This window comes from Eleutherodactylus coqui, chromosome 10 (genome assembly GCF_035609145.1).
Source record: "Eleutherodactylus coqui strain aEleCoq1 chromosome 10, aEleCoq1.hap1, whole genome shotgun sequence".
Classification (NCBI taxonomy): domain Eukaryota; kingdom Metazoa; phylum Chordata; class Amphibia; order Anura; family Eleutherodactylidae; genus Eleutherodactylus; species Eleutherodactylus coqui.
In genome coordinates this window covers 24,720,148-24,737,337 of record NC_089846.1, presented here as the reverse complement: position 1 = coordinate 24,737,337, position 17,190 = coordinate 24,720,148, and the positions used below count along the sequence as shown (strand labels likewise).

Genomic DNA, 17,190 nt, shown 5'->3' with positions numbered 1-17,190 from the left:
ACATGGAATGGCTGCATATCATGTGTGCAGGTAGCAGCAGGCACAGGTTAAAGATCAGTAACGGGAAGACATGTTTAAGGGGTAGTAACCTCGATCTGTCCTTTTGCGGGCTCATCATGTCTAGTCGTCACCAACGATGGATGTGTCTTTGCCTCTTCTAATTGACCTTGTAAGGAATTCCGTTCTTTTGTTAACTTCAACACCAGGCTCCTTGCTTCGTCGAACTTGAATGCGATGAACTTCCGCTCTCTTTTCTGCGTCTCCTGAAACTCCAGCATCTCGCTGTGCCTCGTCCTGAGCATGACGTTACTCTGCTCCAAAGCCACTGGTGGGGAAGAGCACATCGTCATTACAGAAGACAAGTGTACACGGGCGTCATAGTGGTGCATGAAGACAGGGAAACAAATGACACGTATCGCCCTGTACAGAGCGCAATGCAGTGTATTGAAAAGATGTTGCCCCAATAAATAAACTTACCCTGTGAATGTATTTGATCAATGGGGATCTGACCGCTGGGACCCCCACCCATCAAAAGAACAGTGGACCCCCAAGTGACCCTAAACAAATGAATTGGTGGGCATGGTCCATCCATTTTAATGGTACAGCTGGGGATAGGCAAGCCATTGTACTAGTCTATCTCTAGCAGCCCCATTGAAATGAATGGTAGTGCACACACAGGACTGCAACTCCACTCATTCGGAGACACTCCTGTTCTCATGATTGTTAGGACCCCAGTAGTTAAAGTCCACCGATCCAAAAAGGAATTCCCATCTTGTACGAAAACCCCATAAGCACGGATTATAGATTGAAGGATGGTATACTAAGGGCCTTTTACATGGGTAGATATTCTGCCAGTTATCGAATGCCAATTGACCATATAGCATGTTGATCACCACTACTTACTGCTGTTCAGAAGCAGCAGTGGATTGCTAGTATGGGGATGATCGTTAATACGATTGTTCGTTCTTATGTATTTTGCATTCATTAGCAGCCCATCCTGGTTTGTATGGGAAGAAGTGCTTGCAATAAACGAGCAGTTTTATGCTGCCACAAAAGATCTGATCAGCCAGAAAATGAGCGTTTACTATTTGCAATGGGAGGGGCGGAGCTAAGTTCTGCATCTTAGCCCCGCCACCTCCCATTGCAAATAGTGGAGAGGGGGCGGGAGCTCAGTGTACAGCTCCCGACTCTTCCAGCCTACTCCCCCTGCAGAGAGTGACACGGTATATCAGCTGGGCATGGAAACACCGCCGATATACAGTTGTCTGAATAAGCCCTTCAGCATATAGGGCTATATTTTTAATATCATTTTCACTGGCTTTTTTTCCGGTTTTTAGTTTTATTGGGGGTAAAATGCAATTAGTATATTTACGCTAAAATAAAGTATAGGAAGGGGTTCCTCATTTTGTTTCGGACGTTTTGATATATAATATGTATAGTTTGGGATTATAGGGCGCATATGGCGACAGTTTTGGTTGGCATCCGCTTTGGGCCATTTTCCTTTTTATGTATATATTTTTATTTTATTCTGTAATTTTTTTTTTTAAACTTATTTATGTATGGTCATTTTTTTTACCATCTATGTCTCCAATGACATCATATTAACCCCTTAATGACATGGCCTATTTTGGGCTTTAAGGATGCAACGATTTTTGGCGGGTTTTCATTTCCATTTTTTCAAAAGCCATAACTTTTCTACTTTTCAGTCATCGCAGCTGTATAAGGGCTTGTTTTTTGCGTGGTGAACTGTAGTTTTTGATGGTGCCATTTTTGGGTACATACACTATATTGTAAAACTTTTATTATTTTTTTTTTTATAACAGGGAAAGAAAACGCATCAATTCTGCCATAGATTTTGGGGGGGGGGGGGGGGGGTTTACAGCGTTAATTATGCAGCATAAATGACACAATCGATTTTTTCTGCAGGTCGGTAAGTTAAAACTTATGCTTTAAAATATAATGCTGTAGTTTTTTAGGTTTTTCCACTTTTCTGCAATAAAAACCTTTTTGGAATGCCTTATTGCTTATGCAGCGATCATAGGCTCTGACAACACAGGACGTCGGTATCTGTCGTCCTGTTGCCATGGCAACCAGCCGGGCGGTACCCAATACTGTAGTCCGGTGTGGGTGTTTCCTGTTCAAATCCCCAGTATTTCTGCAACGTGTGATTTCACTCTAAGGCCTGTCTATGGCACGTGCGACCTCCAGCACTGCCCGCGGCCAGATAAAACATAACAGGTTTGTTTTTTTCTGCATGGCATTGCATCACGGTGCAATGCAGGGGGAAATCGGGGCCAAATTTTTCAAAAGAACGGGGTTCATATTTGTGCGTCTCGCAATGCACAAATCTCGCACGATTTTCTCACCTGTGCGAAAACTGCTTAAGAGCAACTTCACATGGATGATTTTTCACATGAATTTTTTTTAGGTTTTCTGCACTAAACTCAGTGTGGAGGCAGTTTGAATTCCATCTCCCTTTGTTTTAAGTAGGAATCCGTGCCATGTCAACCACAGCGCAGACTTTTCCTCATGTGCACTTGAAATTTGCATTGCAGAAAACAAAAAAAAAAAAAGAAATGACAGATCAATTTTTGGGGCAAAACCCTGCAGAAACTGTGGAGGGATAGCTACATGCGGATTAGCCTCATTAAATGGGGTTATAGTCGCATGCGGATCTGTGGCAAGCCCAGCTGAAAATCTTCTATCTCATGAGGGTTTTTGACCGCAACCAAACGTCCGTCTCAACCATATTGTTGAAGCATATTGTTAAAGCAATTGTCCTCTTAGAAGGATATCCCCCCTACCCCCACCGACCCCCATGTGCCCAATCAGAATGTATGGCCATAACAGATGATAAATCCCAAATGGGGTATCGACATCAGCTAAAGTGAAGAAGCCCTGCAAAGAGCAGCTTGTGTAATACCTGGTTGTACAAAGTCTACAGTCACTCATTCACTTCATTGAGTTCTGTGTAATACTTAGCCTTCAACTAAATGCCTGGGCACCAGAGGCTTCTGATTATGGGCACATATTTGAAAATCTCCAGCAAGCTTATGGTGCTGTTCAGAGGTGATAGACTCCCTTTAAAGGAAACCTTTCAGGTCCCAAATGGTGCCCAGACTACGGGCAAAACAGTATAGTGTCAGAAACGTTGATTTCAGCAGTCTGGCACTTATAGTGATCGGGTAAGTGGTTTTGGAAAACTTATATTTAAAGGCGGACAGATACGAGTCTGATGTGGCTCATTAATATTCATATAGTCATTGCTACTCCTGTGTATGAGTGACCTGTCAATCAGAGCGAGGAAGGAAGGGGAGCAGTGAATATATGAATAGTAATCATCTGTATTGGACTCATCTCTGTGACTTGCTGAAAACTTGCAACTTTAACTATCAGTATAAATGACTGACTGTTGAAATCAGAGGGTCTGTTACTAGGACTGTAATGCCGGGGACAAATGGGGATGTGACAGGTTCCTTCTAAATGATAACATATGTACCCTCTTCCCCAAGCTGACACAAATGGAAAAGCAAACAGGAACTTGCATTAGGAAAGGCGCACGGCATGCAGCGGGTACACAACCGCGTGCAGCAGGTACACAACCGCGTGCAGCAGGTACACAACGGCGCGCGGCGTGCAGCGGGTACACAACGGCGCGCGGCGTGCAGCGGGTACACAACGGCGCGCGGCGTGCAGCAGGAACAATCCATCGGTAAATAATACATATACACATGCAGAAAACGTACAACTTTCTCACCTCGCAAGTCCTGGTTCTCTGCTCTTAGACGTAGGAAGGCCTCGTGATTACATATTTCAGCTGGAATGGTCTCTGGCTTCCCCAAGGACATGTCTCCAGACCCTCCACACGAAGGGGCGTAGCTACCACCGGGGCCTTCATTGGGTTGCACCATCCTGGCGGACTGCCCTGGGGCGCTCATTCACTGCCCAAAATCTTCTCAGGTCACCAGTCTGTAAGCAAATGAGAGAATAAAGTCAGTTCACAATCCTCCATCATCATCGTCGTCATGATCATCTCCTTCATAAGACAGATGTTTCTTTGTGGCATCTGGTCACCATATTGTTTGCACAGACAGGGAGGACACTATTCGGCCCCTTGGAGCAGCTTTAATTATGGGAAAGACAAAGATTTATGACAATTATGGCCCCCCCCCTTACCCAACCCACTCACCCCCTAGGTGTCTCCACACAACGTTTGGGTGCTCTCCTTAAGGAGAGACAACGCACCTCAGAGGAAAATGGTGCTGAATTAAGTAAGAATTCATAGATTCTAAGACCTCTGGGTGTAAAGAAGGTTTCCAATCACTGGCAGGAAGCAGGAGGTTTGGAAAAACATTAGAAATCAAGAAACCAAGTACGAGGTGTTCCACTCCGACCGCCCACATTTTAGCAGTTTGCAGAGCGGAAAGAATGAATGGTAGGAAAATGAAAATGAAACTATAGGAAATGTAAGAAGATCTCAGGAAATGTTGGCCCACACTTATAATCATATACTTGTGCTCCAATACGTGGGACCCACATCCAGCCGGCAGAGGGGGATGATGAGTTGCAGATCGGCTACTTGGGGTATATAGGAATATTCCAAAATGGCAAGGTATATGCGGCCTGTTACTTTACATTCCCCAATAAAGAACCGATAATCTTATCCTTCATTACACCAAACAATTAACTTTGGGCCATCTTGGGCACATTCTTTATAGACATGGGGGTATTGGGCCCTCCATATTTGCACATAATGCCGATCGACTCAATAGGGAGTGAATATAACTAGAGATGAGCGAGTATACTCGAGCGAGCATTGCCTTTAGCGACTACCTGCCCGCTCGAGACAGAAGGTTCGGGTGCCGGGCAGGGAGCTGCGGGGGAGAGCGGGGCGGAACGGAGGGGAGATCTCTTTCTCCCTCTCTCCCCCCCGCTCCCTCCTGCTGACTGCCGCTACTCACCGCTCCCCCGCGCCGGCACCCGAACCTTCTGTCTCGAGCGGGCAGGTACTCGCTAAAGGCAATGCTCGCTCGAGCAATTGCCTTTAGCGAGTATACTCGCTCATCTCTAAATATAACCCATTGATTTCAATGGGCTCGTTCACAAGCAAGTATTTTGTGTACTCAATTCCGTCACGGAAAAAAAAAAAAAAACGCAGCTTGTTCTATTTTTCTGTGAAAGAGAACATCTTGAAGTCGCGAAACAAACTGGCTATTTCAATGGCTGAGAGCGTTATGTTTTTTTTGGACACGCAAATGCGCACACATTCGCCAAGAGGCGTCCATTGTTGGACATTTTGCACCTTCTAATGATACATATGAAGCGGCACATCGGATTGTGTTGATGCTCTGCGAATCGCTTCCCCCAACCATCTTCCGCTTTCACACTTCTATGAGCCCCCAGATTGTTTACACTTTCAGTCACGAGAAACTTCTAGAACGGCATTTCCGTTTGTTTTTCTATCCGATGCGTCTCCTCTGTAAACACGTTAGTAAATTCTCTGCACTAAAATTAGTGATTTTGCTTCGGCATACCGCACTACTATTTATATACGCTGCTGCAGAGTCGCCATTTTGCTTCATGCGACCGTGCTGCTATGTAATGCGCCAAAACTTCAAGATGAGACAACGTCCATGAGACAGACAGCCTCGTTTATTAAAACTGCCCCTAGCAACCAGTCACAGTCGCTTCTTCTACACTGCTGAGGTAAAACGAAAGTGGAGCTCTGATTGGTTGCTAGGGGCAACCAGGGCTGTGGAGACGGAACCTCAGACTCCTTCATGGAGGACTCCTGTTTACGTAGTGAATTTACTGTATTCCCCGACCGCAGCAGGTCTACTCTCAATGGGAGCGCACAGGACACAAACACGCACCAATTAAAATGGCTAATCTGTCCAGTGAGTTCCAGCAGAATTAGGCTGGGTTCCATCTGGAATTTCGCAGCGGCAAATCCACCTGCGGCCGCTAATCCTGGGATTAGCCAGCCATTTAGACGAGATTTGTCAAAAATCTCGTCCACACAGGACTGCCAATCTGTCGCGGCAAAGCCGGTGCTGTGGCGCGGATTCCCTGACCGCAGCATGTCTACTTTTTTTTTTCCATTGCGGCCGTGCTACTCCCAATGGGAGCGCCAGCCGCAACGGAAAAGCATCTGGCCAATCCACTCCAAAACCCGCAGCTAAGTGCAGCGGGTTTTGAAGCAGCACTTTCCCAGCGGAAATCCCACGATTTTTCACTGCGGCAAAACCGCGAGATTTCCGCTGGGATTCCGCCCTGCGAGAACCCAGCCTTAGTGTTTCATGCATATCATACACATTTGCGCACCCTCATTGACTTCTATGGGGACCTTTGATGCTCAAATATGCAAAAATCTATATTTTTTGTGCAACTAAAGTACGATAATTTGAATGAAGCCACTGACCTCAATGGGTTCTATTCTCTACATATTGTGTGCGCACAAGTTTTGTGCACGCAAATATGTCTGTGTGAAGCCAGCATAAGGGTACTTTTAGACTAAGCAATTTAGCGTTTGAAGAGCCAGTGAAGTCATCGCTCGCTCGTTCGCAGATACATCGTTGGCTCATTCAAACAATAAATCGTTCAGTCTTTCGCATTCGCTATATAAGTGATAACGACCGAACGAGCGCCGTTTAAAACTGAACGAGCCAACAATGATTTTTATGCCTACATAAAATGAATGACGAGCGAATAATTATCGTTCGGACATTGCTTGTGTTTAGACTGAACGATTGCTCACTTTCGCTCGTTGGAATGATAATCTCATAGATCCACTTTAAGGAGTTGTCCCAGCAAATCAGTTTACCACCTATCCACAGAATAGGGGATCAGTAAGTGACTGGTGGGGTACGTCCGCTGGGACTCCTACCAGTCATGAGAACGGGGCCCCCGAGTGTCCTGGAACGAATGAAGCGGCGATGACACGTCCGTAGCGATGCTTCATTCATATCTATGGATTATCAGATAGTTGAATACAAGCACTTTGCAACTGATGAATGTAGCGCAGTGCGAGCGCCACTCCATTCATACAGGGGCACTTGGGACCCCTGCTCTCGGAATCTGTGAGCATGCCAGCAGTCAGACACGTGGCAAGTGGTGTTGGTGAGACATGCCCTTTAAACAGAGGTGCAACTTAAAGGGGTTGTCCCGCGAAAGCAAGTGGGTCTATACACTTCTGTATGGCCATATTAATGCACTTTGTAATGTACATTGTGCATTAATTATGAGCCATACAGAAGTTATCAGAAGTTTTTCACTTACCTGCTCCGTTGCTAGCGTCCTCGTTTCCATGGAGCAGTCTAATTTTCAGCGTCTAATCGCCAAATTAGACGCGCTTGCGCAGTCCGGGTCTTCTTCTATTCTCAATGGGGCTCCGTGTAGCTCCGTGTAGCTCCGCCCCGTCACGTGCCGATTCCAGCCAATCAGGAGGCTGGAATCGGCAATGGACCGCACAGAAGCCCTGCGGTCCACTGAGGGAGAAGATCCCGGCGGCCATCTTCAGCAGGTAAGTAAGAAGTCACCGGAGCGCGGGGATTCAGGTAAGCGCTGTGCGGTGTTCTTTTTTAACCCCTGCATCGGGGTTGTCTCGCGCCGAACGGGGGGGGGGGGGGGGGGTTGAAAAAAAACAAAAACGTTTCGGCGCGGGACAACCCCTTTAAAGCTTCTGAGCCCCAATGCTAAATCTGTAACGGGGCCCCAACTATAATGCTTTATTCATAGTACTGGGCTCCCTATATGGAGAAGAGAGGCCTTATGGGCCCCTAAGGCTCCTGGGCCCGGGTGCAACCACATCCCCTATAGTTACGCCAGTGCCTTTAAGTAGATTAAGCTCTAAATGTTGGGTCAGGCAGTGGCATCACGTTGGCAGCCGTTCACAGCGGGCCTGCTTTCAGTTTTATTTCTCTGCTCCTTCATTCACTTCCTGTTCAGTTTACAGCCCAGACATGGAATATGTCCAGAGATGGCACCGCCAGCCACAGAAGACGCATGCTAGGCAGTCAATAAGGCACTCAGAGGCGTTGTAAAACAATTACTTAGTCAAATGAAGTGCAGCAATCATGGAAGTAAATATATAGTTAATAGTCCACACATGGCCCAGCTGGGCAGATTACAAAGTGCCGGGGAGACGCAAACCATTTCCAATAAGGTGCGTCCTGCTGCCGGGACTCATCTGCGATCAGGATCATTCCAGGACACCGATCACCCAAGGGATGACACCCGACCAGCTCAGATTTTTACGAAACTTTGCAAATTTGTTCGTTACTAGAATGTTTATAAATTTCTCTAATTTTCAGAGCCATCAGGTCAAGAAATACATAAATCTACATATTATCAGGTCGGCTTCACACGAATGGGTGGGATACAGCATGCGGGATCCCGCAGCCGATTCTGGCTGGGAAGCCGGCCGGGAACCCTGCGCACCTGTGATTTCTGTATTGCGAAGAACTGCGGCGGCTCGCTGTTGGTCATCAGCAGCACAGATTTTTGTTGTTTTTTCTTTTTCAATATTTGTATTTCCCACACCATCACTAAGTGATAACGTAGGTACCCGCAGCCCAAATGCAATTTTAATTGCACATGGGCTGCGGGTTTGACTGCCTCCATTGACTTCAATGGAGGCTCTATTTGCTGCGCTCGCAGAATACGCAATTCGTGTCCGCAAGTGTGAGCGAAAAAACAAAAGTACATGCCTTTCAACACGTGCGATTTGCTGTGAATCCTCCGCACAGATGTCGATGTCAGATTCTGCAATAGAAATCTGTTCTTACAAACAGAATGACACTTTGCACATTTTCCTATGCCAAAAAGATTCAGAGATAAGAATTATCAAAAATGATGGTTCTCGGTGACCTTCAGAAAATTGCCCCCACCTGCATGTCTTCACCCCATGACCTGATGGGCCTGAAAATTTAGATTTTTTTTTTCTTTAAATACATTCTAGTACCTAACTCCGAGCACCACCTGATGTATTTCCTTATGGAAACATCGCTCTGGATCCTCCTGGAAAAAACAGGACTAATGACTAAACAAATGCTACCCATCCACAGACTCGCAGTGAATGTGTGGCAGACATGTAAATCACTAACTGGACAGGATGACACCCCTCTGGAGATTCCCCTGCATTACCACACTTGATGAACCTACCGGGCAAGCAATTCTGGATCAACTCAGGAATCACCACACTAGAGCATGTATACATGGACCAAACACTGGCCTCCTTTGAACAACTACAACAACTATACCAAATCCCAAGAGCAGGATTCTTTAGATACCTGCAACTCGGACACGCACTGACTGCGCAGTTCCCAGGGCCTAGACAAACATTCTCCCAATATCCATTAATAGGCATATTGCGAACACAGGGACCTAAAGGCCTGATATCGGTACTATACACCCATCTACTGCAAGCCAAAATCCCCGACAACCAATGACAGTAATGCAGAGATGGAGAGAACTCATTCCCACCTTCACTAATGAGGATTGGGAAACCGCAATGTCCATAAATATCACAGTATCACCGGCGGCAAACAACAAACTAACACAATTATATATTCTACACCAGTGCTACCTAACACCGACCAGACTCCACAAAATGAATCGGATAACCACCAACCATTGTCACCGGTGCAGAGCACCTAATGCAAACTTTAACCACCTAATGCAAACTTTAACCACCTAATATGGAACTGTGCAGACATTCAGGCATACTGGAGAGAGGCCATAGAGTTTCTAACGCAAATACTGGGAATACCAGTACCACACGACCCAGCAGTGTGCCTGTTAGGTATTCTAGACGAGGAACAATGGCAGTACCATGACAAGATATTCCTTACTAAAGTATAATTTTATGCCCGTAAAGCAATAGCCCTGCGTTGGATGGACAGACGCCCCCCGACACTATCAAAATGGCAGAATATCATTAACGCCGTTCTACCATACGAAAAAAAATTGTATACAAAAACAGAAAATGCCCTGAAAAATTCAATAAGGTGTGGGAAAGATGGTGTGGGTCGACGAGTACAGTGTTCACACAGGACCAGTTCCATAACTTGCTGAGGACAGCTACACCTAGAAACGCCCAGTAAAACCAACAAAGAACCATACCCTCTACTGGCACTACGAAGAAACCACATTATCATAAAGAATCCAACAACTGTATGTGTTCATGTAACGTACTAAAGTATTATTAACATGATTGTAATGAGCCTATGATGTAACCAAGGTTCTTTATTCGGTTATTGTACAAAATACAGAGTTTTCAATAAAACGAGTTTAAAAAAAACAAAAAACAAAAACATTCTAGTAACAAACAAATGTGCAAAGTTTAGTAAAATACTTTAAGACAGTTTGGTGCTACCCCCTTGGGCGATTTGTTTTGGAATAACCCATCAGCAGAAGAAGCGGACGCGCCTCCACGGGGAAACTAAAGCATTACATAGTGGCCATTGATATCACTAGATGGTCCATGTAATGAATGGACATGAATGGTCCTAAAGAGATGTCTGAAAGTGCCGCCGATCACCCAAAGAACGGGTGCATGGTGGATCGCTCACTTCCATAGAGATTAATGGAGCTCCTGCACACAGAATCCACGCTAAAAATGGAGCATGCTGCAGTTTCTTTTCCGCACGGGGCATCTGCAAATCAAATCCGCATGTGCTAATCGAGGTGTGGATGCCCCATGCTTCCCTCTGGGAAGCTTGAAGTGTGGATCTTCTGCGCAGATTCAACAATTCATATCTGCCCATGGGAAAGTCAGAATTAGGTTTCCCGTATATAGGAGCCAGTAAACGAAGGGTGTAACGAGCAGTGATGATGGGAATGTCAGCAGCAGTGCTGTGTACACACAATAAAGATAAGGAGTAGGAAGTAGTTGGCACATCCCTGCTGATAGACATCCTCACTACCCTGGGCATGTAGAGAGGCACAAGCCATTGAAAAAAATTCCTAGCTGTGTATGACTGTAGCCACAGATACCACAGGGCACCTTCGGAGGTCTTGTGGAGTCACTGACTCAACAGGTCAGATCTGTTTTGGTGGCAAGAAGGGGACCCAAACGATGGTTTTAATGGTATGGCCGATTGGCGCAATGGTCTACACGACCAGATTTGGATTGCGGGATCCGCGATAGTCACCCGCGCAAATGATCCGCATCCATTAACAAGAATAGAAAATTGGCGTGTCTACTCAGATGAGCGGACAGCACCATCTTGGCACATATGCACACAGAATACGTGCCAAGACAGAACATGCTGTGACCTTTATTGTGTGCGTATTTGCGCAATATGCGTTAGTGGCAACATGGCAGCCGATGTCAGATTGGTACAGCATATTACGCTATATCCATACGTTCACCTGAAGGAGCCCCAAGAGTAACAGAAAGACAAGACTCCAAAACAGCACACGTTTTTGATCACTGAGCAGTGGCCAGACTATTCTGGTTTTCTGTTGCCCCGTGCTGACGAAAAGTCAGAATTTGGCACAAGCAGCCTGAATCGATGACCCCTTCCTGTCAGCTGGTCAAAACATGCCAGCACCTCCATGTAACTTGCGGCAACTACATGAAGCTTCCTGTCCGCAAGGGCCGATATTTCTGTAGGACAATTTTGAAATCCAGTGAAATCGATGCAAAGATGAATAGCTGCGGTTCTGAAGGCCAAAGGAGGTCCAACACACTACTAGATGGGGGTCTCTAATAAAGTGGCCATTTAGTGTACAGCAATATTCTAATTTTCTGAAATTTGCAGCTAAAAAGGGGGGCTACGGAATGCCACCCTCTCTAGAAAGAGGCCCCTGAGGTGCAGCCGCACCGACCAGACATATCCTGTAGTAGCTCACAGTTGTGGTTGGAAGGGGGATTTCCAATAATATTTGCTTTGAGAACATCAACCTTCAAATCAGCATTTCCCACGATCAGCAAAAAGGGAAAAAAAACAAAAAAAACTAAAACTCAGAAGTAAAAAAAAAAAAAAAAAAATTTGCAATATCACAGCTTTTATTTTTTTTTACCGCAAATGTCAATAGGACTTTCTAATGTTGAAAACGCATCACGCAAAAATCGTAAAGCACAAACTTGCGATTTTTGGGTGATGCATTTCTAACATTAGAAAGTCCCATTGACACTTGCTGTAAAAAATTTTAAAAAAAATTGACGCAGCAATATCGCGATCGCACATGTGAAGGCACCCTTAGACAACCCTCACTATTGTGGTATATGGGTATAACAGCGGCAGCCCACACCCCTCTATAGGGGAGCACTATATGGAATTACCAGCATCCCCATGCTTTCCACGGGCACCCTGAGCTGGGTAACCCATGGTTTCTCCTCTGGCATTAGGACATCAGCTCATCATATGGAAACCGGGAGAAAGAAGACATCCGCCGAGGCCACTATCACACAGCGGCGGGAAAACGCCACGACTTTACTGCTGTTTTCTAATGCGGGTTACTGCATTCCACAGCAATTTTTTCATGCACGCCATCATTGTGATGGGTGATGAGCTGCGTTAAAAAAAGCGCAAAAATGCTGCAAAATAGAGCAGACCGCACTTGAAAAATCGAAGCATTAGAAAATGCCGCGTTCAAGCGCAGGTCTGTGGGGCCCCATTGAAATCAATGGGAGTGTTCCACCGCAGCGGTAGAAACAACATGTGTGAGTGTGGCTTTAGAGCGCCATCACACTTGCGAGAGAAATTGCACGGTTTTCGAGCGACGCGAGGGTGAGTGAAAACGCAGAATTATGAAACCAAGGATTTTCAATGGTTTCCTTCACATCTGCGATGCTTTCACTCGTGCGATATTTGTAAATTGCAGCACGTCCTATTCTGCGTTTTGTTTTTTAATCCCCCACCTTTCCCTATGGAGACTTTATTTAATCGCAGTGCACGAACTTGCAATTTGCGCAGTATGCGTTTTTAACATTAGAAACTACCCTAAAAACACACGATAAAGACACAAGAAAAAGCATCACTGACTCTTGAGCAAAATTGACGCAATTTTCCCGCAGCGATATCACAATCACCATTGTGGAGGACCCCCTAGGATAACTTCACACAGGCAATGGTGATATGGGGCTATGAATCCCGCCCCCATATCGCGCTCCACACCATGTGAAATCCCCGTAGAGGTTTTCATGGGAAGAGGATCGCGGAGTTTCTCCCATCATTTTCACTGGGGCCGGCGCTGTGAGATCACGCAGAAAAATAGAAGACGCTGCAATTTGTTTCCTGAATGGCATGGCGCTCATGTGTATGATCGGAATCAAAAGAATGGGGTTCATATTTGTGCAACTCACAAATCTTGTGCGATTTTAATCGCATGTGAAGTGGGCCCTAAAAGAATTTTCCAGAACCTTACTATCCTCAGGATAGGTCATCAATAGTAGATTGTTGGAATCGGGTGTTCAGTACCACCAGCAATCAGCTGACATTAAACCAGCTGTCAGTGGGGACGGAGTCGGAGGAGGACATCTCCGTCCGCACCGCAGTGGCCCAGGTCGGTATTGCATTGAATTCAATTGGAGCCGAGCCTGCAAATACGAAATCAGGGCGCTTCCAGAGGTCCCAAATGGAGGACTCCTGCTGATCAACTACGGTATTAGAGTATCTTGACGCCACCAGGAAGCTGTGGGTTTCACAGGAGGAACACCCCTGTCACACCCCCAGCTCCTGAGTGGCTCAATAATACCGCTGCTGCCAGTGTACTGTGTCCCTCGCTCCTCCCCACCTGCTTACCCCGAAGCCCCTGGCTGCTTGGTGTCCCCGCCGCTGTGCTGCCCCGTTCTGCAGCAAAGCAGAAAACGGCGCCGGTGTCAACCTTATGCTGCTGTGTCACTGCTTGGCGGAGCTCCGGCCACTGACTCCTCGGCTGGGGATTGTGGTAGGGCCGCAGCAGACGCTCGGCGCCGATTTCTCTCGCTGCTGTGCGACTGGCCGACGGAGCTCAGCTCACTCACTGCTCTGCTGGGGCTTATGGCAGTGCCGCTCCTCGCGCTCCCCACCAGTGCTGTGTGACTTCTGTGCTGGCCGTTCTGCTGGTGACGCTCAGGGCCGTTGTCCCGCTGCTTTCATGGCCTCAGCTGTCAGTGGGTCCGCAGCTGTAGCTTCACCCCTCCATGCTCCGTCAGTGTCTCCTCCATGACCTCTAATTATATGAGCAGTAGAACAGCGCAGGAGGCTGCAAAGGCAAGAATGGCCAGCGGCGGAGGGGGATTTCTGTGGAGCCTAAAGCCAACATTAACGCCATGGCAGATGATGGCCACCCATTCTCTTGGGAAGCCAATCCTGGTAGGGGCGTTGGTTGGGGAGGCGTGTATTTTCTGCTGGTGGCGTCAAGATACACTAATACCATCAACTACTGTCTATCCGGAGAATAGGTCATCAGTAGTAAGGTACCGGGAAACCCCTACAAAAACACGCAATATGCGGGCAAAAGCGATTTTCGGTCACGTAAATACACAGAGTATTAACATGACCGAAATTCGCTTACTTTCGTATGAACAAACCCTTAATCAACAGTCATCCAAATTGACAGATTTCAGTGGGGCTGACCGCATATCGCATGTGTATGGGGGGCTGAGGACCTCGACAACCTATCCAGGTCTTCTTTTTTTCTCTACTACGGATGCGTGCGAAAGTGCCCGTCACCCCACACGTGCAGTACAGTATTCTTTTTTTAAACTCCTGCTTTCCCGCGGAATCCGTGACATTGCGAATGGGCTGCGGATCGAACGGCTTCCATTGACTTCAATGCCAGCCATCCTCATTGAATCAGCACTAAAACGGAGCATGCAGCGATTTGTTTTCCACCTACACACAGATCCAGGAAACGAATCCACGTGTAATTTGAGGTGCGGACGCCCTTGCTTCCCTATGGGTGCCTTGAACTGCGGATCTTCTGCGCCGATTTCGCAAATCAGATCCGCCCGTAGATACGAGGCCTTAGGGTTATTCACACAGGGTGAGTGCGATATCAACCTCGCTTGTGTAAACCTGCGATGTTACCCACGATCGTGATGAGTTTTCGTTAAAGATGCATCGCGGTACGTGCGATTTTCACGTGTGTTGTTTCAATAAGCAAAATAAAAGTCGCATCACACTTGCAAGAAAAAGCGCTTCAATGTGCAAGTACGACTTTCTTTTGCTCCCATAGAAAATAATGGGCGATATCACCCAAAAATCGTATGTGCTGCGATTTTTCTACATTGGGCAGTCATACCCGGCGATCTCCGTCACTCCAAGAAATGAACGGAGCAGCAACAGCATGCATGGGCGCTACACCAATCACACAGCCGGCATGTGACCCCCGTCATCATGATCAGTGAGGTCCCAACAGTCAGATGCCCCCCAATAAGATGCATCTCACCTATCCTGTGACCTACCATACCTCCCATATATTGCACATCTACTTACCTGCACAGTAGTTATAAACAATGACTGTCGCTACTGTCCAAAATAGTCTGAAATCCACCACCCGTGTGATCAGAGACGCTCTCCCCCATACTTTACACTGAAGCTCTGCTTCTTCTGATCAACTTGCTGGGTGTACTTACCAGGAAGTTAGTGCATTAAAGTCTTATCTTCATTACAGGACTGGATCAACAGTGAGATATAGAAGACTATAGGGCGACTACCACACACAGGGGGCAGCTGCATGCTATTTCTCACCTACCGGGGGGGATAGAAAGTAAGGTGACAGCCAGGACTCTACTACTTACCTGCTGATGTTTTCTCACTTGTTTCCTTATTACTTCCCAATTGCGTGACGTCATCACGAAGGGACTTTTCGCGTGACACTAACAGCGGAAGTGGGGCACAGTTCGCAGGGACGGAAGTGGGGCAAGTTAGACCTGTCCATCATACTATGCGCTCTCCTGATACCCGGCATACGGCCCTCTGATTGGTCAGTGTTTGCTTACGCGTGTTCTTATTGGCCCAGGAAGAGGGTGTGAGGACAAGTTCCACCGCTGGACACGCCCCTCTGGGAATGATTTGGCTAAAGAATAAGTAGCTGGTGGGCGGAGCTTAAGCAAGTGGGCAGAAATGGGGAGCAGACCCAGTGTGGGTGAGTGAGAGGCGGGGAAGATCCTCGCACTCCTCCTGCTGGTTGTTGTAGGTGGTAGGTGTAGAAGCAGCATCGTTTTCGTATGTCTCGTGAATGTTGTCATGATCGTAGCTGCAGTGCTAGAAGTCCCAGAGTGCTTGCTCTTGCAATCAGGACATGCTGGGATTTGTACTTCTACTGCAATGTAGTCCTTGATGTGACTCCTTAACTGGTACTACAAGTCCCAGAATGCATTATAGTAAGAAACTGCCTAAAATGCTGAGGCTTGTAGTTCTATAGGGTAGGCAGCTCCTATTTCAGAATGGCATGTTGGTCAGAGCTGTCTGTGGCATGCTGGAACTTGTAGTTCTGCTGCAGTAGGTATCAAAATATAGTTTTTTAGCATATCCCACTGAAATCAGAAGCATGCCTGGCCATGCTGGGACTTGCAGTTCTGCTGTAATATACCAGCAAGATAAAGTGATTTTTCAATATGTCCAACTCCAACTAGAAGCTGCATAGGCCTTCTGAGACTTGTAGTTCTACTGAGTAAGGGGCCGTCCACACTGGCTTATGTTCATCTGTGAAGCGCATGTGGTTTTTTTTTCTTATCTGACATACGCTTTCATGCGGGCGAGTTCCATCTGATGGCGCTGTGGTTGGCGCTCACATGTGTGAGTGACACATTGGTTTCAATGTTTCTATTCACATGAACGATTGAGAAATTGCAGCATGTTGTATATTTTTAGGCAATTCCTTGCAAGGAGTCTCCCATTATTTCCTATGGGAATCATTAAAAAAAATTGTGTCGCACTTATATGCCACGCAACTTACATGCAAGTGGATGCAACCTGTAACATTGCGACTATTGCAAGCATTTGCAAATTTTTTAATTTTTTTTTTTCCCATGTACGTTACTCGCACACATGAAAGTGCCAGTGTGGACAGACCCCGTTCATATATCAGAAGGGCACTCCAATCAGCAGCTGCTTGCACGTTCTGGGACTTGTAGTTCTGCTGTAGCAGCTCTCAGACTATACTTTTTCAACATGTTCCACTGCAATCAGATGCTGCCAGGGAATGCTGAGGCTTGTAGTTCTACTGCAATTTTTCTCTTAACTAGAAATAATT

At 46.5% G+C, this 17,190-nt stretch overlaps 1 protein-coding gene across 5 annotated transcripts in view; it reads right to left on the bottom strand.

The window, feature by feature from the left end:
* IKBKG (inhibitor of nuclear factor kappa B kinase regulatory subunit gamma) overlaps positions 1-15,828 on the bottom strand; it is a 41,058-nt gene extending 25,230 nt beyond the window's left edge. For all 5 annotated transcript variants that reach the window (XM_066580622.1, XM_066580623.1, XM_066580624.1 and 2 more), the window contains exons 1-3: positions 15,734-15,828; positions 3,758-3,969; positions 90-325 (exon numbers count right to left, since the gene is read on the bottom strand). In XM_066580622.1, the coding sequence (XP_066436719.1) occupies positions 90-325; positions 3,758-3,938 (417 nt within the window). In that variant the 5' untranslated portion in view covers positions 3,939-3,969; positions 15,734-15,828. The remainder of the gene's footprint in view (positions 1-89; positions 326-3,757; positions 3,970-15,733) is intronic.
* Positions 15,829-17,190: the final 1,362 nt, after the last annotated feature.